A 26,414-nucleotide genomic window follows, 5' to 3' on the forward strand; every position below is an offset into this window, starting at 1 on the left:
GTACAAGAGTACCTGAACTTAAGTATGGTGAGGGGAGGCCTCTCCCTCACAGTTCTTATTTCTTGCAGTTGTACAGTTCTATGGTGCATTTTCTTAATAAAGTTTTGGTCGACAGATAGTTATTTGTCTTTATAAACCCAATGAGTCACATGGTTTCCCATTCTGACTTTACGTAAAAATATCCTTAAAAAATGGAGTTTTAGACTAATTTCAGTTGAGTGTTTTCATTTTTTAAAAGTGTTATCAGTCATCTTCTTTAATTTAAAACTACTTTGATAAAAGACCTACATTAACAAAAATAACTTTACCTTGTAAGAATTAAGTAAAAAATGAAACGGTTTGAACACTCGTCACAAAGAACCAGTTGATTTATGGGTTTACGTCTTTTTTTCTGAACCTTTTTAACAAATGGTGTGAGAGAAAGCAGAGTTCTGAGGAGAGAGCAAGTTTTCGCCTGTCCTGAAGGAGCACAATGTGATGCTGGACAGGCCGGGCCTCCTGACAGCAAAACTAACATTGGACAAGTGGCAGAGTCACGCAGAGGTCTTGGTGAATGGTGGCGGGATGTGGGGGACGTTCTTTTCACATAACTTTGTCAGCGAAAGCATCTATTTTCTCCTGACCTCTGACCTCTGGCTGCGAAAGCAGCAGGGAAAACCAGCTGAAGAGCAGACAGTTTTTTTTCTTTTTCCTCCACCATTTGTAAGCGGATATTCACGTAAAAGCAAACCTTTCTTTTCTCCCTCGGGCTGCTGACAAACTGTGGTTAAGGCTGGAATGACTTGTCTGTAAATCCAGAACAAATACAAGTGTTATTTTCAAATGGATGGTCACTTGTCCAAATATTCAAGATGCTATTTTGGTGTGAAGGTTTTGGTGTGTGGTCATCTAAGCTTGATTTAACCTTTTGATCGGTTTATGTTGCCTAAAACAAAATTGACAGAAGTATTTAATACAATTAAAAATGCATCAATTCCCCAAAGAACGTTCAGGCAGAAGTGTGGCTGCTGCTTAGGGAGTCAGAAACCACATTAGCGTCGGCATAAAGATTTATAAAAAGTGGTACCGTGAGGATTTGTGTTTCTTGGTTTTGTCTAATGGAGTATTTTTGTCATTTTAGGTTTTTATTGGTTTTGAGTTCAGGTAATGTTTAGTTAACCTGCTTTGTTTTTCTATTCCCCAGTTTTGATCTCACCAGGTTTAAATTGTTGGCAGGAATGAATGCTTTTATCTTTATTGTATGTACTGTATATGTTTATGAAACTTGTTCTTCTCAGAGAAGCTTTAAAGAGGCCATACACCAAAAAACTAACTTTTTGAGCATTTAAATGTATTATACTGTTCATTCCTCACTATAAACTATTTTGAACTGTTCACGCACTTCTGAATAATCCTCCAAACAGATGCTGAGTGTATTTGTGTTGTGAACCAGTGTAGCGATGGCTGGTGCTACTAAAGGCAGATATATGATGTCTGTCCCTCTTTGAAAAAGTTAAGATGTTGTTTATTTTCATGGGAGAAGCGAAGACACAAAGCTGGCTCTGGGATGATGTCATGAAATGGGCGGTACCCAAACAGCAGCAGGCGGAGCCTCAGAAATTGAATCGTTTTACTTCCGGGTAGGAAAAAACTCATGAAAATAACTAATATATAGATATAGTTCACTCTGAAAGGCTTAAAAAGGTCCTGGTTTGGGCCCTTTAAAACACCATACCGGAGTAGTAATGATTTTGTTTCCTGCTGGTTCAAAGAGATGTTTTTTGTCCTGAGACAATCTCAGTTATGAATCTAATCTTGATTAGTAATTGAATTGAATTGAGTGCATTTTAGTCTGTAATCAGATATCTTCAAACTGATATACAGTAGGGCTGGGAGTTACTGGGTACCTCATGATACGATGCGATACATTACTCACGATAATAATTATATTGCGATACTGCGATAACTAGTTAAAAAAAAGGCATCTCTAATAACTCACCATATGTTAAAGAACATATTTTTGGGAAAAATATACCCATTTATTAGATTGATACTTGGTGAAAACCTATCGAGAATCAATCGCAGGACTAAATATTGCGATATATCGCAATATCGATAAATCGGAACACCTCTATATACAGGATTTGTGTTGTTCCTACAATATTGGATAAGTACATTTAAAAAATACATATTTCTCTTTGCTTGTTCTTGAGAAATTTTATTGTGATTCAAGCAATCGGATTTTCATTTTTGGTTACTTTATGCCACAAGACCAGTCACAGCTGGTCATAACTGACATTACGGGTTCATATGGGTTGTATGGAGGCCAGAATTGGTCAAAACACGTAGGTGGTCACCCCAAAATATCAAAGTTGTAGTCTGTAGACTGAAAATATTCATGCACATTTTTATCTATGGGTATGCTGCGGGAGACAGAACACTCACACAACACTCAAGGGGAAGTAGCTGTAGGCGTGTTGTAAGGATTTTTCTTCTTTTTTAACACTCCAAATCTTGTAAATTGCACTAGAAGTCCATTATTGCTGTTCATGTGATAAGTAGTGTCCAGGAAATTGTGTTGGCATCCTACACTTCCGTTTCCCGGGGCGCATGTGCACATGGTCAGACTCGCCGTTTGGTTGTTCAGTGTCCGAGCCTAATCCTTTTGGATTTTGCAATAGTTTTGGTTTTGCCACTGGTTGTAGTTTATGTTTCAGAACATTTATTTTTTGTCCTTTTCAACCCTTCATGGTCGCCGTGGACGTGTCGCTTTTGATTTAAAAGGGAAGTTCCCCAACATTTTTCTTCTGTGTATAAAAAGCCAGTTTAAATCTCTCTGCGTCGAAGCAAAAACAGGGACTTTGACAGCCGACTGCAGCTTATGGACTGGCAGCTTTAACTGACTGTTTACAGAATCGACTGCACTGTAATTTTAGCTCAAGCGTTTTAGCAACATGAGCAAAAACAAAAAAATGTAGCTTGTGCAAATATTTCCTTTATAAAGGAGATTGAGGGGTGCAACAATTCCTTTTAAAAACAATTCGGTTTGTATCATAATTTGTGGTTGATGACACGATTTGTGGTCAGTATTGGCTGATTTTGAATGATCAGATTTAGTTGATTCACTGACCTTAGATACAGACAAACAGATATCCCTACTGAGGCCAGATATTGCATCTAAAGTATATTTCACTGCTTTTCTTTCTGCAGAGGAAAAACTGAATGAACACAACTTTAAGTGAGTCTCCCAAAGTCAATGCAGGAAATTAGTTTTTAAACTGTGATGGATTTTTATTTGATGCAGAACTGCTTCCAACTTCCTTTCCAGAAGACATTTAAAAAAGCTCCCCAGCAATGATAAACCGCGCTCCAACATCCAGCTGCAGATGTCCAGATGTCCCAGTCACACATCTGTCAGAGCAGCATACGGCTGATTTACTGACGACACGGACATAATCCGTCTGTCGGTCCTTTAATCACTCAAATGAGACGGAGGCTGACGGGGAGAGAGGGACGCTGCTGCACGGGGACGGACACTGAGATTAAGAGATTAGGAGTTGGAACTCTTTAGATGTTAGGAGTGAAGTCAGGGCACACAGACGGTCAGATTTCCATCTGTGACAGAGGAGTGATGGGGAGGATGTTTGCACAGATCACCCGCACGCCCTCAACCAGCTTGAAACGCTGAAAGAAAAGCAAATGTTGAGGAGTGTGAGCGTAAACTGTGACAAGTCCGGCACAGCTGTAGACTGAGGGAGGGGGTGATGTTGCTCACAAGAAGGTCGGGGGCTGAACATGTGTCTGTTTGCATTGGATTATTCCCCTGCTGGAATTGAGATTCTTGCGGCTCAGGAAAGGGCAGGTCATGCCAGTCCGGGGCAAACGGCTGTAAGCCACCATCATAATCTCTGATTTCATGAGTGGATGTCAGGTTGTCAAAAACCACGACGTATTGTGGTGTGCCGATGCATCATGTGAGGATTAGTTGTGCAACTGTTGATCTGCAGCTTCATTTCGCTGCACGTTTGATTCCTGCACCATTAAAAAAGTTCAGTCTCTATACAACACTTGGTCCTTTCTTCTGCTTTGTTCCACGGATGATCACGCAGGCCAAAGATGCAAAAAAATGCACAAAAAATAATAATTCTGTTGCAAAATTCACCAAAGAAAAAAATAAATACACCTATGACATATTTTATCTTCACATATTTCCAAATGCCTAACAGAAAATTTAAAGGATAAACTGATACATTTACAAATACATATAAGAGACGGAAATATAATGAATCTTAAAGACCCACTCCAATGAAAATATATTATTTTTGTGTTTTTAACATGTTCTTGTTGCATTTTTCTCTTATTAAAGGACATAAATTAAAAAATTAAGCTTAAAACTGCATTTCTGAGTATTTCTTTATTCAAATTAGGAGCAGACGGAAAAAAAATGCAGTTTTTAAAAGTACCCAGATGTGACGTAGAAGCTTCAATGAGCGTGCCTCCACGTGGGCGTGGTTAAATGCATTGTGCTCTGCCCAGTGTATGTAATTGTTATTCATTATCGTAATTGCCATTTTTTTTCTTCACATTTTACAAGTTTCCTCGTGCAATATTGTCACCTACCGGATTCAGGAGTGTTTCCTGAGATTATTAAATTACGGCTCGCAATGCACATTTTTTTTAGAATTTGGTAAAAGATGATTTATTTTGATTTTTGGTTATGTACTGTAAACTTTTGTTCAATACTACGTGAACAGAAAGCGCATCGAGTGCAACAAAAAGAGACAACATTAGCACAAAAACATAAAGAAAATGAATGACACTGGGAAAACAAGCAAATCACTTTCATTGTTTATACAAAAATAGAATTTAGAGAAATAAAATTCCATACAGAACCAGTTCCACAACTAACCTGCATCTGAGAACTGAGAGAATCTTCTCCAAAACAGATCAGTTCTGACTCCTCGTCTGAGCTGGCATCTGGCTCAAAACTGTACGGCTTGATAGCTCTGATATTTTTGTTTCACCAGAAAAGTTAGCTAGTGGGAGAGAGTTTTAACAAAGGAACTATGGGAAATAAGTGGAGGCTTACTTTTGTGCCAACCCACAATTTAAAGGCAAGTTTCTGATAAACTCCTGCCGCTCTGCAGAAACTATGTCCTTCATATTTTTAAATTTTGGCTTAAAATAGTATAATAATAATAATTAAAAGGCCACAAGGAACAGTTTGAAAAAAGATCAAAAGATGATCAAAGTGAGTCTTTATTGCAAATATTTTTATGGTGTTCCTTAACATTCATTTTCATTAGAGTGTTGGCGTATTTTTGTATTTTTCAATGTTTTATTTTTTGGGGGGAAATGTAAACATTGTTACAATCTGAGTTTTACTAAATTTGTATACTGCAACAAGAGGTAGGCATAACATAGTAGGAAGAACACTAATCTTAACAAGAAAATTACTAGAAATTAGTAAAATGTTCTGTCCATCCAAGTCATAAAATGTCAAATATCAAAGTCTAAAATGTTCCACATTAACATCCAAAAAGGAAAAAATAAGCTAATATTTTTGATTAGATAGAATTACTTCAAATTATATGTTAAACAGCCCAATAATAAGAAGTTTTTTGCAAGTTTTCAATAAATTGTTTGTATGTATTGTTTTTATGAGCCTAATTGTAGTTTATTTTAATTACAGTGACAAAAACTAGTGTAATAAGTGGAAATGAATAATTTAAATGTAGAGTACAATTTGAGCAAAATGAAAATACATCTTAGTGTAAGTTGGTCCATCCTAATAAATCCTCATAAAATCTAAAAGTAGCACTTTTTCTTAGAACATGAATCTACATTTTTGTCTTCACGATAAAAAACAATGAACAACAGTCTAACATTTATCAAACTTTAAAATCCTTCAAATTGAACCAAAAATTACAGTGAAATTAGAGTTCTTTGAGTTTTTAAATCAAGTTTTTCTATAATTATGGGTTTTTTACTACTCATATTAATGATAATTTCCTTATTTCAAGATCTGAGCTATTATAAGACAATTTAAAACCAGGTAAACTATCTTGAATGTCTAAAAACAAAGTTAGTGAAGGCTGAAGAACTGCTTGGTCAAATCATCTGATTACTAGAAAACAGACTGAATGTTAGAGCTTCACAGACGAAATGCTGTTCCACCTGGAGCAGAGTTCCTTCCCGCTTTATTCCCACGGGATTATCCCTTAATTCTTTCCCAGTAATGGGTATGTCTGCCTTCATTCATCCGTTTGTCTCTGCCTGACTGTTGCAAAAATACATCTCTTTCACAGAAAAGGTGACTGAACAAACTCCAGGATGAGCTGAAATAGAGCTGAAGGGTTGTTGCATGTGTGCACCATGTCATCCAAGTGAAATGAGCCTTGAAACGTTGAGCCAGAGTGTTTGGACTCGACTGTGGAAGACGGTGTTCTGTGATCAAATACTGAAGGTGTTCCTGTTGTTCTGGGCAGATTTAAGCTTTTTTGCTTCAAGACAGCAAACAGAAGATGTTCTTTTCAGGAATGAACAAAAGTTGAACTGCACCTTCCTCACCGCCTTCTTTTTATGGCCCGTAGATTCTCCTTCAGGGGCAGAACCCGGGGGTGTTGTGGGAGTACACCCTGTCCCGCTCCGAGAGGAAACCTGAATACAGCTGGGGCGTGGTGCGCTCAGACTGCTCTGCTCCGTGTGCTGGAGGTGAGATGATTTCCATGTTAGCCTCTGGATGGGGTTCAAAGAGACTTTATCTAGACCGGGATATTAACAGAAAAAGAGCCATTTGGGCTTGTTTCTTGTCCTCAGCAGTCTTACATTGCTGGGTTTTGTTATTTTAGTTTGGGGTTGGACCTTGGAGTCTTAGTTTCTTAATGCAATATATACATATATATATTAAACCACCAAAGGTCTGCACTTCACCCCTCCCTCTGGTGATGGGTCAAATGCAGAGAACAAATTTCACAGACCTGGTCATGTGACAAATAATGGGACTTGACTCAGCTCTGAAATGCTCAGTATGTATAATATATAAATATATCAAAAACTAAGAATGAAACCTATGCAGTACATAAAATACAACATAACTACTGACTGTATATCAGAACTGGACTGAGTGAGTGTGACGTCACCTGTAGAAAATGGCTTGATTTTGGCTCCAACCAAATGAAGTCAACTCAGTCGCCAGTTTTTGGGGTATTTTTTTCGCCATGTTGGATCCAGACCTCATTAGTAAACAGTGATTGGTCCAATCGGTTTGAGTCAATGTTTCTATGGCAACCACTTTCACTAATCAGATTGGATTTTATGTGGTTCCGGTGCCAATTTCGGTACTTCATTAATAAAAAATAATGCCTACATCTTCCCAAATCAACAGGTTTTCATTCCCAAGTCACATATTGACACTTGGTTAAGACCCCCGCGTCAAAAATGTATGTTGTCGTCGTTTTTTGCTGGCTGTTCCCATTAAATCAGGGCTCCACAACCCCCGAGCCCAGCGCTCTTTCACGAATTCGCTGCTCGCCGCCTGTCAAACGTGATCCTGAGCGGCTGAGGGGCCACGGCTTTACCGGGGCTTCTGTCTGTCTGCATGACAACTGGAAGAAGCGTGAAGAAGCTGTTGCTGGTGGTCTTTCTCCTCAACCTCCTGCATGAGTGAAGGGGTTGGACGAGCCCGTGTTCAGGGTGGATGGAGTCCTCCGTGATGCTCAGGGCTCTGGTAGAGGGGAGTCCTCTGAGCTTCTGATTAACATAAAGCCTCTTTTTGTCTCCCAATCAGGTCGGATCTCCACCAAAGCTATCTGTCTGCAGGACCAAAGGACTCAGGTCAACTCCAGCATGTGTAACCCCCACAGCCGGCCGACGCTGGGCTCCCATCTGTGCAACACTCAGCCCTGCCCTGCACAGTAAGTGCTGCTGGAGATGTGGGTCAGGGCTTCTCTTGTTTGGAGCTGCTTGTGGGAGATGTGGCATGTGCACCAATGTTGCCAAATTTTCAGGGCCCTACAGATCTGTTTTCATAATGGGTGCGCACATGCAGGCGCACATTTGCTGTGGTTCAGCTGTCTGGAGGTTGCAGCTTGCTGTGGTCAGCCACCACTCTGCTCACCCTGTGTTCACTCTCTTTCCCTGCCCACTAATTTTTCTTTTTTTGTCAAGAACACATAAAAGCGCTCCCGTCTCTCCTTTCAGCCTTGCTAACTGCCCTGCAGCCTTTTCTCCAGCTGTGCGTCCATGTGAGTGACGGCTGCTGGAAGCCGACTTCTAGTCTTTGTGTACGGTTTAGCTTTGATCGTCCCGTTTGACGGAACAACTATTCCAGTTTAGTTTGAACCGGCTTCAGTCCTGAGTTCCTCTACCTGGGGTTTAGTTTGGCTGAAGCCCAGAAACAGCTGTGTCTCTGAGGGGTTTTGATCAGGACTTACACCACTGCTGGATTCTCTGGAATCTTTACTTTCTGTTAACACTTCTAATTATTCAAACGGTTAACTCCATAAACTCTGTAGAGTTCTTATTTCTCTCCCAAAAACTCCACAAAATAGACAGAAGAAAGGATAAAAAACAATAAAAACTGAAAAAAGTTCAAAATCCTAAAATGTTTTATAACTAAAACTCAATTAATTGACAGAATTGTGGAGCAGTGAAGATGGTGGTAAATAACTTGAACAAGAGAAGAGGAAGCTTGTAAACAAAAACACTAAAACATGTGTCATAAGACAGAATAGAAAAATAAATAACATGATTGTGTGACAAATATGGGACTAAAATAAAACTAAAACTTGTTATACCAGTGTAGCTATCTGTGATTTTTGCTATTTTTTTAACTCATACATTTTAATTTTATTTCAGCATATTTATTTTTTTATTTTTTATCTTTAAGCAAATCCACGATTACAATAAATTTAACTGTGGTTCAATCCAAAATACAATTCCTTCTTACAGGGTTTTAAAAAAATACTCGTTTTAATAAGAACAAACAAACAAAAAAAACCTTTTATAATAACGTTAGTCAATATACACTGTTTTGCATTGACGTATTGAGACTGATAAAGCGGAGATATATGGAGTGATTTTTATGCCACTATGTTGCAAACAGAAGTTTTAAAATAAAAAATGTTTAAATTGCAAAAACGTGTAAAATGTTACAAAAAACCTTTGTAATTTGCACAATATTTAATATTTGCTTTCAAAAACTTTTTTTTGCTTTCAAAAATATTTTGTGCATATTTTTTTTTTTGCCATCAGAATATTTTTGTTTTTGCTGCATAAATGTTTCTCCTCATCAGGCTGTTTAAAGGCTCAAACATCACAGGAAACAGAAACTTATGAACGTAATTCAGAGATAGAGCAAAAGCGAGATGTGGCACAATGCATCTAAAAATACTTTTGAAAGCAAAAAAAAAGTTTGCAAACACAAATATTTATTTTAAAAGCAAAAAAAAGTTTTTGAAAGCAAATATGAAATATTTACATTTGCAAATTATGAAGTTTTATTCTTACCACTTTGCATTTTGTTTGCAGTTTAGAACAAATTGATCTAAAAACTGCGGCATAAACATCACTCCATAGAGAGGGTGTTCATATATTTTTGAGAGCAATCCTTTGACGTGATACAGGTTCAATTAAAAGTTGAATGAAAAAAGTCTGTCCCAGTTTGCTTCAAGAAGACCTTCTGTAGTCAACAAGATGGTGCACGCACATCAATAGAATCAGAAGTTCCTGATCTGAACCAGAAGTTCACGTTCTTGACCCCATTTTGGCCAAAAAAAAAAAAATTCTGTTAAAGTCGCCAGTTAAATTAGTCTTTTTTGACCCAAAACATTTTTTGGTAGCTAACTTTTTTTTTTTTCTTGTTTTAAGATTTAAACCTTTAACAACGGAGATGTTTCTGTCAAATCCAAGTGTGACCTTTGACATACCGTAACTCAAAGTGAATCAGCTGATCCACACAGAAAAGTGGCTTTTCCACTGATATGCAACACATAAAGCCGCTTTTGTCTGTGACAGAATAACCTGATTCATGTTGATCACGTTAACGGTTGAAAAGTTCTGGTAGTCGAAGGAATGTAAACATTGGAGCTAAAGCTACAGTGTAAACGGTTTAACAGTTTCACAAATCTGAACACTTGATATAATCAATTTTGAAAGGAATTCCCACTTCTGGGTGATGATGTGTGGGCGCCATCTTGTCTGCAGCCAGGTCCCCCTCATTTGCTTTGGAGGGACGTTTGACGCTAATCCACATCAGAAAAATGTTCCTGTGTACGACATTTGTCTGAATATCTTACAATTCACCAGAAGAAGAGCCGACTTTACTGTCCTAATAACCTAAAAGTGAAGAAAACCTCCACAGTATCTTTTCCTTAATAATGTCCATCCAGTATGATGAACGTTTGGGTCAGAACCAAACGCAGAGAGTTCTAATTATCTAATTTCCATTGTTAAAAACACAGTGATGTTTGAGGTTTCATCTGATGCCTTCTCTTTGGAGATATTTGCACTTTGTGAACAAATGAACTGCAAAATCCTGGCGTGATTGGAGATTTTAGTTTTGTCTTGTTCCATAAGACAAGATTCACGTCATGATTTATTTTTGCAATCTTGACGTAAACTTTTTCTTTTTTTAAGCTTCTTATTGCAGTTAATTAATAATTATTTAAAGTAATAATATGGTGTTTTAATTAATCAGTTACCAAAATTTTATTATGATATTTAACCTTTTTTCAGATCATTTACAATTGTGGTCATAAGTTTTCATACCTTGGAAAAAATTATGTTTCTTTTTTTTGTCATTACATGTTTTGTTATTTTTCACAGAATATGAATGATAACACAAAATCCTTTTTTCCACTCATAGTTAGTGGTTGGGTGTAGCCATTTATTGTCCAAAAACTCTGTTTACTCTTTTTGAAATTATAATGAAACTTCCCAAATGCAAAAGTTGACATACCCTAATGACTTTGTTCAGAAAACACGCACATGAGCTGATACAAAATGGTTTGAACGGTGGCTGAAGGTATCCTCACCTGTGACTTGTTCACCTGTAATCAATGGACAAAAGGTCTTGGAGTTTCTGGACTCCCAACAGACCGTTCATCTTCACCCAGAGAGAATTAAGGTTTGTAAACTCATGATTTGTATAATTTGGGAAGTTTCTGTCATGATTTAAATTGTGTTGACACCACAAATGGTTTAATCCAACCACTAATCATTTTTCGTTAGTATTCATATTCTATGAAAATGACTTATTATTTATGTAAACTTATGAGCACAACTGTTGGTTTCTGTGTTGCTTTAATTTGACACCAAGTCTTGTTTTTAACTTGGGGAAAATGGAAGGAAAATTTCCCCTTTTTTTAATGTTCTGTTCCTTAAAAGAATCTTTTGCCTTTCATGTTGCTGCGTCTGAGTCTGTTTGTGATGACATGAATATTTTCATCTGCACTCGTGGACCAGAGCATCAGAGGAGAAACCAGGTGAAAGTGCAGCAACAAGTTGAAACAGTGCTTAGTGACTGGGCTCTGAGCTGCAGCTGAAGGAGCTGGAGCTCGTTTGATTTACAGCAGCGCTCCAAAGTCCGTGCAGGGATCCGTGTCGGGTTCAGTGGGAGTGTGTGCACACACACACACATGCATGACATCAAATTACATGCAGAATTTTAATTCATCCTGCAGGAATTATCGATATTCGGTCAAACATTTAGTAATTAGATAAACCAATTAGCTCCAAATAGAAATATAAGCTGCTCATGGCTGCAGTTAATGATGTGATTTTGTTCGCATGCAGCCGCGCTGCTACAAGCCCAGACAGAACTTTCTCCTGTGTCGGAGGCTGAACAGGCCAGACAGCTATCGGTTACACCTCCAACATGCTGCCTCTGTTCCTTCTTGGGTTTCCCACAACCTGAGAGGACGTTTCCTGCCCCTAATCTTATGCGTCCCCTTCTTTTTAAATTGACAAAAGCTATTAACAGCCTTTTTAGTGGCCCCGACCTCCTATTATCCTCCAATTGGGGAAAATGGGGCAGTTTAGGCATTGAAAGGAACGTGACGTCCGTGGATCTGGACAGAGGTGGACAGCGTTTGCAGTTTGGAGATGCTGCACAAGGAGACAGACGGAGCTGATTTGGAGGCATGAAAGCTCCAATGACTGCAGTAGGATCTATGCATGCATTCAAGGCTCCGCTAGAAAAGAAAAATCAACAATAAGGGAAGGAAATCTGGAGGATGGGCTGTGTCTGCAGAGCTGACAGCCCTGTCCCGGCTTTGTCCTGCAGGAAATTCCTATGGGGGCGACCAAACTGGACCCTAACACCCACTTGCTCTCATCCACCCTCTTACTGTGTCCTCCCTACATGATGCAGCACTATTTAAACATGAATGAAGGAGTGCTGGGAGAATGTGTTCACTTCATTCATCCAGCTTTGCTTGCAGATCTTCCAAAAGGTCAAACATTTTCTTTAAACACCTCTGCGTTCATGAGGAGCATCCATCGCCCCTCTCCTCATCTTCTGCCGTTTCATATGCAATTTGAGGTGATTCTGTACATACTGGACCGTTGAACCCGGGCTGCTCCTTTCTAACTGTAACAAAACCGACTTTTCTCCAAAATCAAAATATTAAGACAGACTATGAAAATAAAACTGCTGATGCTTATTAGGACTTTTACAAAAAGATGATTTTAGATGTTAGGGTAGGAATCGTTTGCTAAATGGTAATAAAAAGAAGGGAAAAAAAATCTTTATTTTTTATTTTTTTTTTGTTTTTACTCACTAAATAAAACATTATATTCATATCTTCGTTGCCTGTCAAAAATGTGTTCATGAGTTTGACGCCGTGGCCGTGTGTGGGAGGAGCTACCAGCTATGGATTTTGGATGATCGCTGTAAGGAGCGGTGTCTCACTTAGATGTTGAAGAATCAGGTTTATTTATTGTGAAGAGTTCTACAAAAACATCAGTCTCTATGTTTGAGTTTATATGATTATCATTAAAAGATTTTCTCGGTACAAGGGTTTGTGTCTGTATGACAGCCGCTTCCACGGTGTTTCTGTGTCTCTGTGTCTGAGCTTGTAGGCTGATTATCTTGTATTAAGATAAGGGGACCTTTTTCCCTTTTTTTTGTAATGTTTCGATGAGGTCGAGCCGGCAGCCTTCGCATCTCTGCTGGTATATGGAGTGAGTGAGCTCCACCAGTGAAAGTCACTGAAAACTTCACATTTCCAAAGCGGAGTTCCTTATTGGCAGATGTGACGAGCCGACCTGTCAAACTTCAGATATTTTAATTTTGGCTGCGCCGCCTGATTCGTGCCGCGTCGCTCAGAACGAGCTGCTGGCAGACCTTTGTGCCGCGCCGGTCACTCAAATTCGCCTCAGAGCACGCCTGTACCATTGACTTAACATTGAAAGATATATAAAATATATATATATATATATATATATATATATATATATTTACTATAATGTTTTTTTTTACTTTGGCTACTGACTGTATTTAAAAACATCCAGATTTGAGTACAAACTTAGAAATCTGGATGTTTTTTTTACTCTAAAACATTTCTGAAGTGCAGTTCAGTTAAATGGGATGATAATGCAGGTCATCATTAATTAACTCTTTAACTCTTTAAGTAAGTCATTTATTGATATTTAAAATAAATATTAGGACTTAAAGAGAAGTATACGTTTCCATTGAAACCTGTGGTTTCTCAGAACCTCCTGTTTGGTATTTTTCAGATGCTGAAGCTGAATCCGGCTCAGTGGTGGTTTGCAGCAAAGAGCAGCCACTTTTCCCAATGATATATTGTTATTTATAAATCAGAAAAAAACACAAAACAAACATTTCTCTTGCCAGGAATCCCACAACGTTCCAGCCTCTAAATTGCAGTCTCTTCATTCGTTCGTCTGCGGCGTTTGAAAGGGAATGAAGCGTTTCTTCCCTGCAGCAGGTCGGCGGTCTCTGTGGTAACGTGGCGCTGGACGGATGCGTCTCCTTCCTCTTCTTTCTAAGCACGCGGTTGTCCGACCGCTCATTTGTCGTAATCTCTGCCTTCAGCTCCGATGCTGAGGCAGAAGCTATTTTGGAAGAACAGCTGGCGAATGAAGGGATGAGGGTGGAGAACGCAGGTGAAGGAGAGAAGCTGGAGGACGGAGAGAAGCGAGGCGCTGCACATCTGTTGGAGCCCAGTACGTTGGGGGCGGTTGAGGAAATCTGGGAAAGCCGTTACGGGGAGTTGTATACAATATGGTTTTCGTGTTTAGTTTCTTAAGAATTGTGGAAATAAAGATGGATGGAATTGGCAGACCATTAAAATATATACGGAGGCCTGTGTGTTTTTCTTTTTCTGAGCGGTGCTGCCAGCTCCTGCAGTGACAGAGATCAATGACTGAAACTGGAGAAGTCTGCTTTTCCATAAATCATACCTTGTAACTCCAAGCAGGCCTGTTTGAAGTATTTAAGTGCTCAATAATAAGCACTTTAACGTCATTTCAGTTGGAGTTTCTGATCGAGTAATTGTGCTTTTCAGGACTAAAATAAGCGCGACAGATTAGAGTGTAAACCTGCGGTCGGCTCTCCTGATTAGGACTCAGTCATGTGGTGGGCCGCCTGATAACGTTGAACGTCTTCCTGTCTGCGCAGCTGGGCAGCCGCAGACTGGGGGCCCTGCAGCCGCTCGTGTGGAGGAGGTCAGCAGACCAGGGCGCTGCGCTGCCTCAGGAAGGTCACCTACCAGAGGGAAGAGGTGGTGGCGCACTCCCTCTGCCCCGCCATCTCGCCCGCGCAGATCCAGCCGTGCAACACCCAGGCCTGTCCGCCGGAGTGGAGCACTGGATCCTGGTCACAGGTGGGTTTCTGGAAGCACGAACTTCAGTGTCGGGATTTCTAACTTCTTGAGAGGAGTTAGTTGAGGTCCAGATGTCTCCCCTGACCGGACCGGCCTGTTTAGATTTTAAATGCTAAATGAAATTATTGATTCAAGACAAAAGCTTTTCTTTCAGAGTTTGTTGATTCCCTCAAATACTTTAAAATAAAAAAGAAAAGTAGGATTTAATGAAAGTTTGTACCTCTATTAATCAATTAAGATTAATTTAGCTAATTCTATTGTAGTAGTTCACTTTCAGCTTATCCCTTTCGGGGTCGCCACAGCGACGGAACAGCCCTCACCGTATGAAGCACTCCGCTGATAAAATGTCCTTTGCTGTTCCCTCTGTCCATCTGTCCAGTGATTTGGCAGAGTTTTTACGCCGGATGCCCTTCCTGACACAGCCCTGTACATGAGGGGCACAGGGACCCAGTTAGGCAGGAGCGTCTAGGGTCTTGCCTAAGGACCCAATCTGGGTGGGGATCAGTGGACAACCCTGGGAATCGAACCCAGGGCTCCTGCGTTGCCAGCCCTTCACCTAGCCCACTGAGCCACTCAGCCGCTAATTTAGCTAATTCTGTTAAAAAAACAAAAGTATTGTTAATAAAAGAGCCCTACTAAGGAGGTTTTCTATCCCTGTCTGTAACACATTAAGATGGTGATTTGAACGGGCTAAAACAGTATTTTGGACGCGATAAAAATGCTTTTTACACCCGTCTTGGGACAACTTCATGCTATGATAATACAGACAATGGAACCATTTTCTGACCGTAATTATCGCAGTTCTCAGAGTCAGTGAACGCACCGGCGCTGAAGTTGACACCCTCATGGATTTTGATTGGTTATTTGTATTAGCCCCACCCCAACGCGCCACAATGGGCCAAAAGTTTTGAGATGGAAATTTTCTGATTTGAAAACAAAAAATAAGACTTGAAACTGAAAAAAAAGTTTTGAAAGTGAAGGTTTTAAAACCTAAAAAACAGAATATTTGAAGCTGAAAAAAATTAAATTTATTTTAATTACATTTTATTTATATAACCCAATATCACAAGAACAACTGCCTCATCGGGCTTCATGCCGGTAACTAACAGAAGCAGAAGGTCTGTCACAAAGTATAAACAAAAGCTAATTACTAAACTAAACAGACTAAATAAAGGTGGTTATCCCTGTCCTTAGACCCTCCCTCTCGGTAAGGAAAAACTCTTAAAAAAACTTGATTCAGGCAAAAGAAGAAGAAACCTGAGGGATGACCACATCGTCTATGGATGGCTGCATGATGCCCTCATCATGCAGCCATCCATAGACGATGTGAATCATCCGCTGTAGTTAGACCGCTCCAGCATCTGCACCGGAGCTGGACAACTTTAAGATCCACTCTGATGAAAATTTGTGTTTTTAGCATGTTCTTGTGGCATTTTTCTGATGGTGGAGGACATATATAAAGAATTAACATTAACATAGCATTTCTGAGTATTTCTTTATCCAAATTGTTGTGCATTAGGAGCAGACCAAAAAAATGCATTTTCAAAAAGAGCAAATTTGTGACACCATCTCCTGCTTTGTTACACCAACACTCAGACGTGAATATCTAATGAACTCCTGCAGCTCTGCAGAAACTATGTCCTAGAAAATCACACAGGTATTAAATTTGGGCTCATAATCATAATTAAAAGACCTGAAAATGGATCACAAGATAATCAGACTGGGTCTTAAAAGGCTCTACTGGAGAACATAGGTACCGGTTCCATGATGTCTTTAAAGAGACAGAACCATTCTCTTTAATACGTTTATTAATAAAACACTGGTTCACAACTGATGTTTCAAAGAACTGCAAACATACGAAGAACAACAGAATTTATTTTTCCAATGATTATAATTTAGAAAGACAGGAAGATGAAATAGTTGCCTGTGGATTTGTTTCATAATCGGAAAATTCAATATATAGTCAAAAAAATGTTTTAATTCTAATTGTGGACTAAATTTCACAGACAAACAGTTTTCCTTTGGACTTCGTGAAGAGAGAAGTGCGCTGCTGCCCTCTGCTGGACATTACTGCAAAGTGCAAGTTTTCATTTCTCGAAAAAGAATTTGCCAGTTGTCATTTGTTGTAAATATTGTCCTAAAAGTCAAGAATTTTTACAGATTTGTAATTGAACGTTGTGTTTTTTGTTTCTCTGATGTTCTGTATTACGTTCCCGGACGGCAGGAACGTTTGTCTGTCATTCAGCCATCGGTTTAGTTGCACCGTTTCACCCCACTGGTTGTAGTTCAGGCAGCGGTCATGCAGAGCCGAGGTCAGTCTCACAGGACAGATCAGCGGTGCGGTGACAAAGGGACGGCATAAAGCCTTGGTTCCGTGCATGCAGATGGACAGGCGTGTGCACGTCTGATAGATGGAGTGCTGTCAGTCCCAGAGGATCCATCTGACTGACTGCATGTGTGCAGGTCACCAGGAGTTTACTGCGATAAAAAGCTCTCGCAGAAATGCAGTGAAAAACTGAAAGTTATTCGAACCAAAGACTCTCGCTAAATCTATGTTTTTGCTTTCTGGAATTTGTTTTTCTGGTCTCAGTGCTCCAAGTCCTGCGGCCGAGGCCTGAGGAAGCGGAGCGTATTTTGCCGCAGCACTGATCCCGGCATCAAAGCCGTGGTGGTGCCTGACAGCATGTGCAAGCAGCACCACAGGCCCAAAGCCCAGGAGACCTGTGTCCTGCGGCGCTGCCCCAGGAACGAGAGGCTACAGTGGATGCTCACTCCCTGGGGAGAGGTAAGACAAAAGAAGAGGCCAGCGCGGAGGAGAAACTCAATTTTTAACCTCCAAACAAAGAAATGTGCAAATATGTCAAATCAGTTTTTGCCAGTAATAAAAAAAAAACTGTTAATGATAATAATCAAATGAAAAAAAATTAATTTATTGTAAATAACAAATGACTTAATCATTAATTGAAGTTTTAGACCAATAAAAAGAAACTCATCAAACTACTGTATAAACTACAGTATGTTTAAGTAAGTTTAATGCAGATTATACTGGACGTGAAGAGAAAATTGTCATTGAAAAAGGGATGATTTATGCCAAATACTTGTTTTTCCATGCATGGTGGAGGTCAAAACAAACTAAATGTTTGCAATCTGGAACTTCCAACACTTTTAGCTGATTTACATCAGTAAAAAAATGTTTATTTTCCAGTGAGGTCTTTTATGAAATGCAGGCAACTTGTCCTCACAGTAATGCTTGGAAAAAAAAAATGCTGCACAACATCAATCCAGATGCCGAACAGTTATTAAATGTGCAGGAAGAAGGCATTTATTTATGACACTTTATGTAAATGTTCAGAATTTTCGTGTAAAGATGCGTCACTTTTAATTAGTTGTATCATTTGGGTTTATTTATGATACATTAATTTCTGAGATTGATCAAATCTATGGGATTGTTTTTCTCTGAGAACATTTCCCCCTAAACAAAACTTTAATTATTAATATCCAGTGTATATTTTATTCCCTAAAGCAAACTGAAGTATTTTGTTATAAAGCCTGAAATATTTATTAAAATAGTCATCTCGGTTAACGGGTTCAGGCAGGAGGAAGTCTGATCTTCAACAGATTTATTTACCAATTTCTGCAACTCGTTTAGTTCTCACATTGACATTTACAAAAACCAGATGCTGCTTTAAGGCCGTACGTCAGCGAAGCAGTCATCTCATCTAATGACAGAAAAGTACTTTGGGTTTCATCCCTCTCACAGTTCATTTTCTAAAACTGTCCCTCCTGCCGGCTCTGTCTCAGTGCTCCAGGTCCTGCGGTTCTGGCAACCAGAGGAGAGAGCTCCGCTGTGGGGAGAGGGACTCGCATGGAGGGTACTCATGCCTTACAGACCCCACTGGGACACTGAATCATACATCTCTGTAGAAACTGTGACTTTTAGCAGGAAGCTTCTCCCGTGCTCTGCAGGTTTGTGGAGTTCGCCGCTCGGAGGTGCAGGAATTTGGCCAAACCGCTGGTGGATCTCCAGCAGCTCTGCAATCGAGGTCCATGCCAGGAGCTCCTTCCTGGGAGGACAACGTCCAGCGCTGTTGTGTTGGGCTGGTACTCGTCTCCATGGCAGCAGGTATCTCCTCCCTCCACGTGGCACAATATTGAAAACATTTCCCCAGTGATGGAAGTCTTGTGGCTGAATAAATCATTCTGTGTCATGCATGGTGAAGCCAGGATACAGCGTTTACTTCTGAATCTATGTTGGAAAGATCTAAAAATTTTATCCTAAGTTATGAACCGGATAATGGTGGCAAACGTAAAGGAAATGGTACGGTTGAGCTGGGGTGGGATTATGTAAATTTGTTTCCTCCCTCTCCCCTTCAGGCAATCTCCTTGATTGCTTGAAATAAACTATATCTAATCTAATCTAATCTGTTAAAATACTATCTTAACTCAAAATTAGTATAATAAACCTCAGTTAATGCAACATTAGCCATAAATGCTAGTACGTTGCGAAAATACTAGATTAACTCGAAATTAGCAGAAAAACCTCAGTAGATGCCAATTTAGCCATAAAAGCTAACAAATTTCTGAAATACTAGTTTACCTAAAAAAAATACTAGATTAACTAAAATGTTGACCAAAAAACCTCAGTAGACTGCAAATTAGCCAGAAAAGCAAGCACAATGCTAAAATACTAGCTTAACTCCTAATTAGCCCAAAAACCTCAGTAGAGACCAAAATAGCCTAAAACCTAGCATGTTGCTAAAATACTAGCTTGATTTAGAATCAGTAAAAAGAACCTCAGTAAATGCCAAGTTAGCCAGAAAAGCTAACACGTCGCTAAATTATTAGCTTAACTCAGAATTAGCTCAGTAAACTTCAGTAGTCTGCAAATTAGCCAAAAAAAACAAAAAACAAACACATTTCTGAAATACTAGTTTAACTCAGACTTAGCATAAAAAAACTCAGTATTTACCAATATAGAATGGTTACCACTTTATAGTGCTTTCCTAATCTATAATTCCAAAATCGAGTGCTCTAGAAATTTCCCAGAAGTCTTTGCTAAAAACTAGTGTGCATTGATGGTCACTACATTAGGGAATATAGACCAGAATGCATTGTGGTTGAACAATTTTTGCGAAAAAAAAGAAAAACCTTGTTTAAATGTAATTTTTCATTTATGACCTTTTCATTGCTTTTTTTCTTTTTTAGGAAAGCTATTTTGGCACATTAGAGAATTGATTACAACATATATGTCTTTAGTTTTGTATCTGACTAAAGGAGATCAATGCAGGGACAATAAAACTATTAAAGCTTTGAATTTTTTTTATTTTTCTTTGCACAAATTCATAAAGAAATGGACTCTAATGTAAAGTGAAATATTTGTTTTTCCAAAAGGATGAATCTCAATAAAAGAGACAAACATTCCTGTTCGGTGTTTTTTCATTTTACATTAAAGTTGCACTTCTATTTCAGTTTTACGTCACAATAGAATTAGTTTGTCTGGACATCAGCATCAGTGCAGCATTTGCGTGCACCTGCTGCATGAGTCTGAGCTCTAGCATTCCTCTGGAAGCTCCTCTGGAGCGGCTGCAGTGAGTTGAGCATCTTGACTTTGGGGATTGGGTGTCAGATGTAACCCAAAAGCTTCACTTTCTTGTAGCCTTTTCTATTCAAGGAAGGGGGGGGCGTTACATCATCTATAATGCAGAAAGTCTTTGGGGCAGCTTGTTGCAGCACACGGTCTTATCGTGCTTGATGTGAAGTCTGCGATGCTGCATGTTTCCACAACAGAAGAGAAGTCATGACAGCTCGCTGGAGGGCGAGTTCAAGCAGCTCGGGATGTTTGTATTCTTTATCTGTTCTCTCCCCTCTGTGTGTTTCCTTTAAGACAAATCTTTTAGTTTCATCTCTTGGTCGTTTTGCATCTCTGTGCCATCTGTCAAGACTTTCCTAGCATTGCATAATCTTGTTTTTTTTCTCCTCCTCTCTGCCGGTTGTGTCATGTCTCAGTGCTCCGTGTCCTGTGGAGGTGGAGTTCAGACTCGCAGCACTCAGTGTCTGCGTCAAGGCCGCCCTGCAGCCGGCTGCCTGCCGCACCAGAGGCCCGTCACCTCCAGAGCGTGCAACACACACTTCTGTCCTGCAGCGCCCCCACCTGCAGCTCCGCGCCCCGGCAGCCGCGACACAGCTGCTCGACTGACGGGGAAAGGTAACCCCAAAAAAGCTTCTACTTCGACTTTTGGCTGCTTCCTTTGGGAGTCGCTACTGTAGTTGTGTGTCCATGTGTTGACTAGGAAATTGGGAAAATTGGATTTTCAATAATAAATCAATTTTGAAAACCTTCAATTTATCTGAAAAACTTTTTGTCACTCTAAATATTTCACAAAGCTGAAAAAAAATATTTTCATCAAATGACATGAGTCACGTGACTGACAAGTGGATACCACGCTTAGAGCGCCACATGAGGCCCCACAGCAAAATAAAAAGTAGAGAGTGTGGAATTGTTGGATCCTCCGTAAAATCACCAACCACCATTTCCCAAAATCTCCTCATCTGAAGCCACTCCCACGCAGGTCGCCGCTCCACGGCTTGAATAAGACGCCGACGTCTCCTTTGATAGATGATGATGAGCGCTTGTGCTGTGACAGGAATTTGAATATATCTGCTCTAAATCAAAGTATTGTTCATGTTTTTGAATGACTTATCACATGATTTTGTTTGTGCATAATTATGATTTAATAGAAACTGTGTAATTGTGAAATTGTGTGTTTTTTTTTTTAGATTTCTAGAACTTTTATGTTTTTTCCTGTGGAAAAAAAGCTAATGAATCACCATATCCATCTAACTATCTTCCTTTTCGCTCACAATGACACTCATGTCCTCGTTTACAATAATCTTTTGAGGATCTTTAATTCAGTCGACACAGTTCCTCTTTTTTTACACTTACGGTTGCTGGTGTGTCTTGGAGTTTGTATCAAGGAAAATGTGTACTTTGGCTCAAAACAGGTTGAAAACCTCTGCTCTAGATCTACAAAGACACAATATTATGGTTTCCATGAGGCAAACTTTAACGATTAATTCTGTATTTTTATTTTTACAAGCTTTTACTTATTATTAGTTTTTATTGGTTATATTTATGAAATTGTGGCTGAAATGCACCAGAAACAGTTTGTTATTTTTTTTTTAAATAATAATACTGTATTCTGTCTATCTTTTTTTCTTCCCAGATGAACTTTGTGTTGATCAGTTCAGCTGGTGCCACTTGGTTCCCCAACACGGCGTTTGTAACCACAAGTTCTATGGACAGCAGTGCTGCAAGTCCTGCTCCGGCAAGAGGCCGTAGGACTCAGAACTTTGAAGGACCGCGGCGGCCGGCACTGTGAACAGCGACGTGGGTTTCCCTCCTGGAGTACTTGACCAATGTGTTTTGTAGAGAAGAAAGAGATGAACTCTGATGATGCTCTTCTGCCAAAAACAAAAAGGCTCACTGATGACAAATGAACGTTGGAAATGGGATCTGAAGACTTGTTCATGTAAAACGTATTCATGTTGTGATTTTTGTTTCCTTTTGAAACCTCTAAAACTAGAAAGCCATCATGCAACCAGCAAAGGAATATAGTGTAGTTTATCTATATATAGATACGACTATATGTACTGCGATAGCTCGTAAAGGAGCTGTCGCAGTACAGCTCGCTTATGTGTTGTATATTGAAGGCATCTGTTCTATTCGCCTTTATTTAAGTTATTATGGGTCATAAAATGTCTTCTCAAGAGTTTTAGTGACACGTTTTCAGCGTTTTGGTGTGAATCGACGGTTTGTGCCGGTCACCTCTGGACAAGACTTAGAGATTTAGCTTCTCCTGTCCTTCCCCTCCACATGTATCCGTGTACAATTTATTCTGCGTCTCCCCATGGTAAATAACGTGCACATCTACCTGTATTTCTGTTCTCTTTTCTGTGCTCTTCCCATCAATTGCGGCTGAAATGAGGTGAATAATGAACGAGGCCGTCTGCAGGCCTCTGGGAGACGAGAGAAGGGTGAAGAGGATGATTGCTGGTGAGCGTGGGCACAGACTAGCCAGGTTTTGCTTGAAAAGGGAGAACAAAAGTCCAGTCAAAGTGTGGAGGCTCCGTCGGTGGAGATGAGAGGAGACAAGCTCGGTTTGATGTCACGAAACATCTAAAGAACAACACAAATGTCAAAAAGAAGTGGAAATGTAATGGAGCATAGAAGGATCTTTTTATGAGGAACTCTCTTGGCATTCTGCTAACCATTCCGGTGTTAGCTCTGATGTTTCCAGAAGATGTTCACAATATAGCATAAATGTCACGTTTGCACACAGTTCTAATTGGGATCACTCCTGTCAGGATTCTCAGAGGAAGGGCTGGGCGATGGAACTCGATCTCAATGGAAGAATGAGTCTATCGCGATAGACTTTTATTTTGAAAGGTCCAACAGCAAGACAAACCCACTGGACTTATAGCAGCAACAGGAAGTTCAACAAAAAGTGTTTTTTATGTTTTGTGACCATGATATAGCATAGCAACACGCTAATGCTAACGAGATGTTCACAGAACGTTTTAAAGCCGACAACTTTTTCACTGACCAGATTTTAGGACCGGCCGGATAAATATATAAAAGTATTTCATAGGACATTCATAAAAAATCATGTTTTGATATAATGACAGAATTGAGTTCACTGTATGTTAGCACAAGAAAAAAAAATAGTTGCATCATGTTCATTGTTGAAAGTATGACAGGAAGTAAATATTTAAATCTAAACAACCTGCTGATTTTTTTAAGCTGCAGTGCGTTGAAATTTGACAAATATAGTTATTAATTTATACCATGATATATATCCCTAGCGGCCAAAATGAAAAAAGCTACATTATATCGTGATATAAAAAATTCCATATCACCCAGCCCTACTCTGAGGTAAATGTTTTCATACAACTTGAAAAAGAAATATACATATTTATGAATGAGGATTTACTCCCTCAAACACACAAAAACTTTACACATCTAATAAATCCCAACACAGGTTGTCTTCGTCGTACCTTGTAACAGTAACTGGAAAGTCTCATATCGCATTTGAAAAATAAACATATTTGGAAATGAATTGTTTGCATTGTACGGTTTTCAGTTTTTACCAAAAACAACTTTTTCTTTACAGCACGGTACAGGAAGATTTGGCAATCTCTGATTCTGCATTGTAAAAAGATGAGTTTGATCCTCACAGACTCACACAGATGAACATGACATTCAGATGGAACACTAGCAAATAAAAAAATAAAGTTAAAATTTCTGGAGCTTGTGTTAAAAAAACATGTCCAAAAAGGGAATCAGCTGCAACAACGGAAGCTATGAGGCTTTGGTGGTCCACATAACGCTTTACTGATCAGTTTTTACAGGAGAAATGAAAGCAGTCAGACAGATTCTCACATACTTTATCAAATATATTGAGGGGCAGGAATCAGAATAAGATACACTAAACCTATTAAGCTAACATGTATATTTTTTTTACGTTTTAGTTCAGTTTATTTATTTCATTTTTATAGCACAAAACAAAACGTTTCATAATCCTCTTGTCCTTGGTGAAAATTAAAAAAAGAAGAAACATTTATTGTCTCTGCTTCATGTAACTAAATCCATCAAGCTATTTTAACCAAATCCGTCTCTTTGTATCGTAACATTACTATGTCAACCAGCTGGCAAAAGCAACAAAAGCTGACAAATAAAAACAAACAGCAAAAGCAATAAGAAAATAAACCAAAAACGTCAGATTTTTGTTTTTATTTAACCTGTTCTTAAAGACCTTATATTTCATACTGTGTATTACATTTAAAAAAAGTGTCATTATTATTATTTTTTTTAATGAAAAAATGAATGACACTTTTTAAAAATGTAATAATTGAACTAGACTCTTTTATTGATTTTTCAAGATTATTCCATAGTCTGATACCCTGCACCAAAAAAACGTATTTTCTTCATTTTTGTTCTGAATTTGTTGTTTAGAAAATGTCGTGTCCTTTAAGGTTGTAATTGGTCTTTTTTTTTTCAAATATTTTTTGTATGTTACATGGCAGAATTTATTTTCAGCATTATAAATGGCGATATAGATAGTTATTCCCGATGATTATTCTTATTGCTCGTTTCTGTCATTTTCAAGCTTTAAAAAAATGCTGAAGACAGTTTTCTTCCTGAACTGTGAGACAGTTTTAACAACTTTTAAACTCTGATTCTGATTCCCAAAGTCTGCATGAATCTTGTTTTTGGATGTCTGAGCCGTGTGACCCAGAGAGTGCATGCCGGGGGGTGGGGGGGGTGCTGCATTAAGTAACAGGCGAGCTCCTTGTTTCCGGAGCTGATTTCACGCTGATTTTGAATGTTCTGCCAACAGCATGCTTGTCTAATTTGAGCACACATGCACTTTCTGCATGAGTTTTCCTGCATGTCTTTAGGGCAGCTTGTGTCAGTACATTTTAATGTCCCTGTGAGAGCCACCCCCCCTCCCCATCACCGCCTCTCAGCAGGGCAGCAATTTTACCGTTGATCCGATATGAGCTTTTATTTCTGCATCCTGCAAGCGGCCTCGGATGTGACTCAATTTCCCTCGTCCATATTGGGCCATGATGAAATATTTGTATTATGTAAGCATGTGTGTGTGTGTGTGGGGGGGGCATGTGGGTGTGTGTTGGGGGGAGAGGATGTGGGGTATTCAACCTGCTGTGCTGCTACAGTTTACAGGCCTCAAGTTTCAAATGAAAACAACATATAGATTTATTTTATTTATTACACCTTTATAATAGCTCTAGTCTTGTGTGTGAGAAGTGGGAGGCTCTCTGTTTATTATTATTATTATTATTTTTAACTATTGTTATGGCTTGCAGCAGTCCTGAAATGCAGGGATCATATATTTGTTGTTATTCTTTTTTCTTACTGCGTCTTTGAGTGAGGATGTTGCCCCTCCACATTCTGAAAAAATCACTACATTTTGCACGAAAACTGAAATGATGATCATATTTAAAGAAATTATCAAAAAAAGTGAATGGAGATACATTTTTTACCCCTCCACCCAAAAATAAATAAATGTGTAAATAATTTCAAAATACACAAATAAAACCAAAACATAAAATAGGTTTTAAAAATATTACATTTTAAGGCAAAGTGTAAAATTTTGTATTTTTCACAAAAAAATGGAAAAGAAAATGTTTTGTTCAAATGTTCCTCACAAAGTTTTACATACATACCACCAGCTTAAGCCTACAACCAGAACTGAAGCTGCGTTGACTTTTGACTTCGAGAAAAGGGCGCCATCTTGACAAAAAATGTCTGAATTCACAATATAGGGCTTTCGCCAAATTTTACGCTGTCTGAATCTTTAATTCTAAAATCAAGGGCCCTAGAAATTTCCCAGAAATCTTTGCACAGAACTAGTGGGCATTGATGCGCACTACATTAACGAATATAGACCACAATGCATTGCATTTCAACAATTTTTGCGAAAAAAAACTGTTTACATGTAACTAAAAAAAAAGAACTATTCCCTTTTTCTTCAGCAGAACACAGTAAGTTCATTAATAGATGTT

General features: G+C 39.0%; 1 protein-coding gene across 2 annotated transcripts in view; it reads left to right on the plus strand.

Annotated features, from left to right (window-relative positions):
* Nucleotides 1-25,712, plus strand: part of adamts18 (ADAM metallopeptidase with thrombospondin type 1 motif, 18) — a 70,696-nt gene extending 44,984 nt beyond the window's left edge. For both annotated transcript variants that reach the window (XM_024296293.2, XM_024296294.2), the window contains 8 exons: nt 6,573-6,693; nt 7,769-7,895; nt 14,624-14,828; nt 17,419-17,613; nt 18,630-18,700; nt 18,795-18,951; nt 20,835-21,033; nt 22,052-25,712. In XM_024296293.2, the coding sequence (XP_024152061.1) occupies nt 6,573-6,693; nt 7,769-7,895; nt 14,624-14,828; nt 17,419-17,613; nt 18,630-18,700; nt 18,795-18,951; nt 20,835-21,033; nt 22,052-22,167 (1,191 nt within the window). In that variant the 3' untranslated portion in view covers nt 22,168-25,712. The remainder of the gene's footprint in view (nt 1-6,572; nt 6,694-7,768; nt 7,896-14,623; nt 14,829-17,418; nt 17,614-18,629; nt 18,701-18,794; nt 18,952-20,834; nt 21,034-22,051) is intronic.
* The last annotated feature ends 702 nt before the right edge of the window (nt 25,713-26,414 follow it).

Source organism: Oryzias melastigma, linkage group LG3, assembly GCF_002922805.2.
Source record: "Oryzias melastigma strain HK-1 linkage group LG3, ASM292280v2, whole genome shotgun sequence".
NCBI lineage: Eukaryota > Metazoa > Chordata > Actinopteri > Beloniformes > Adrianichthyidae > Oryzias > Oryzias melastigma.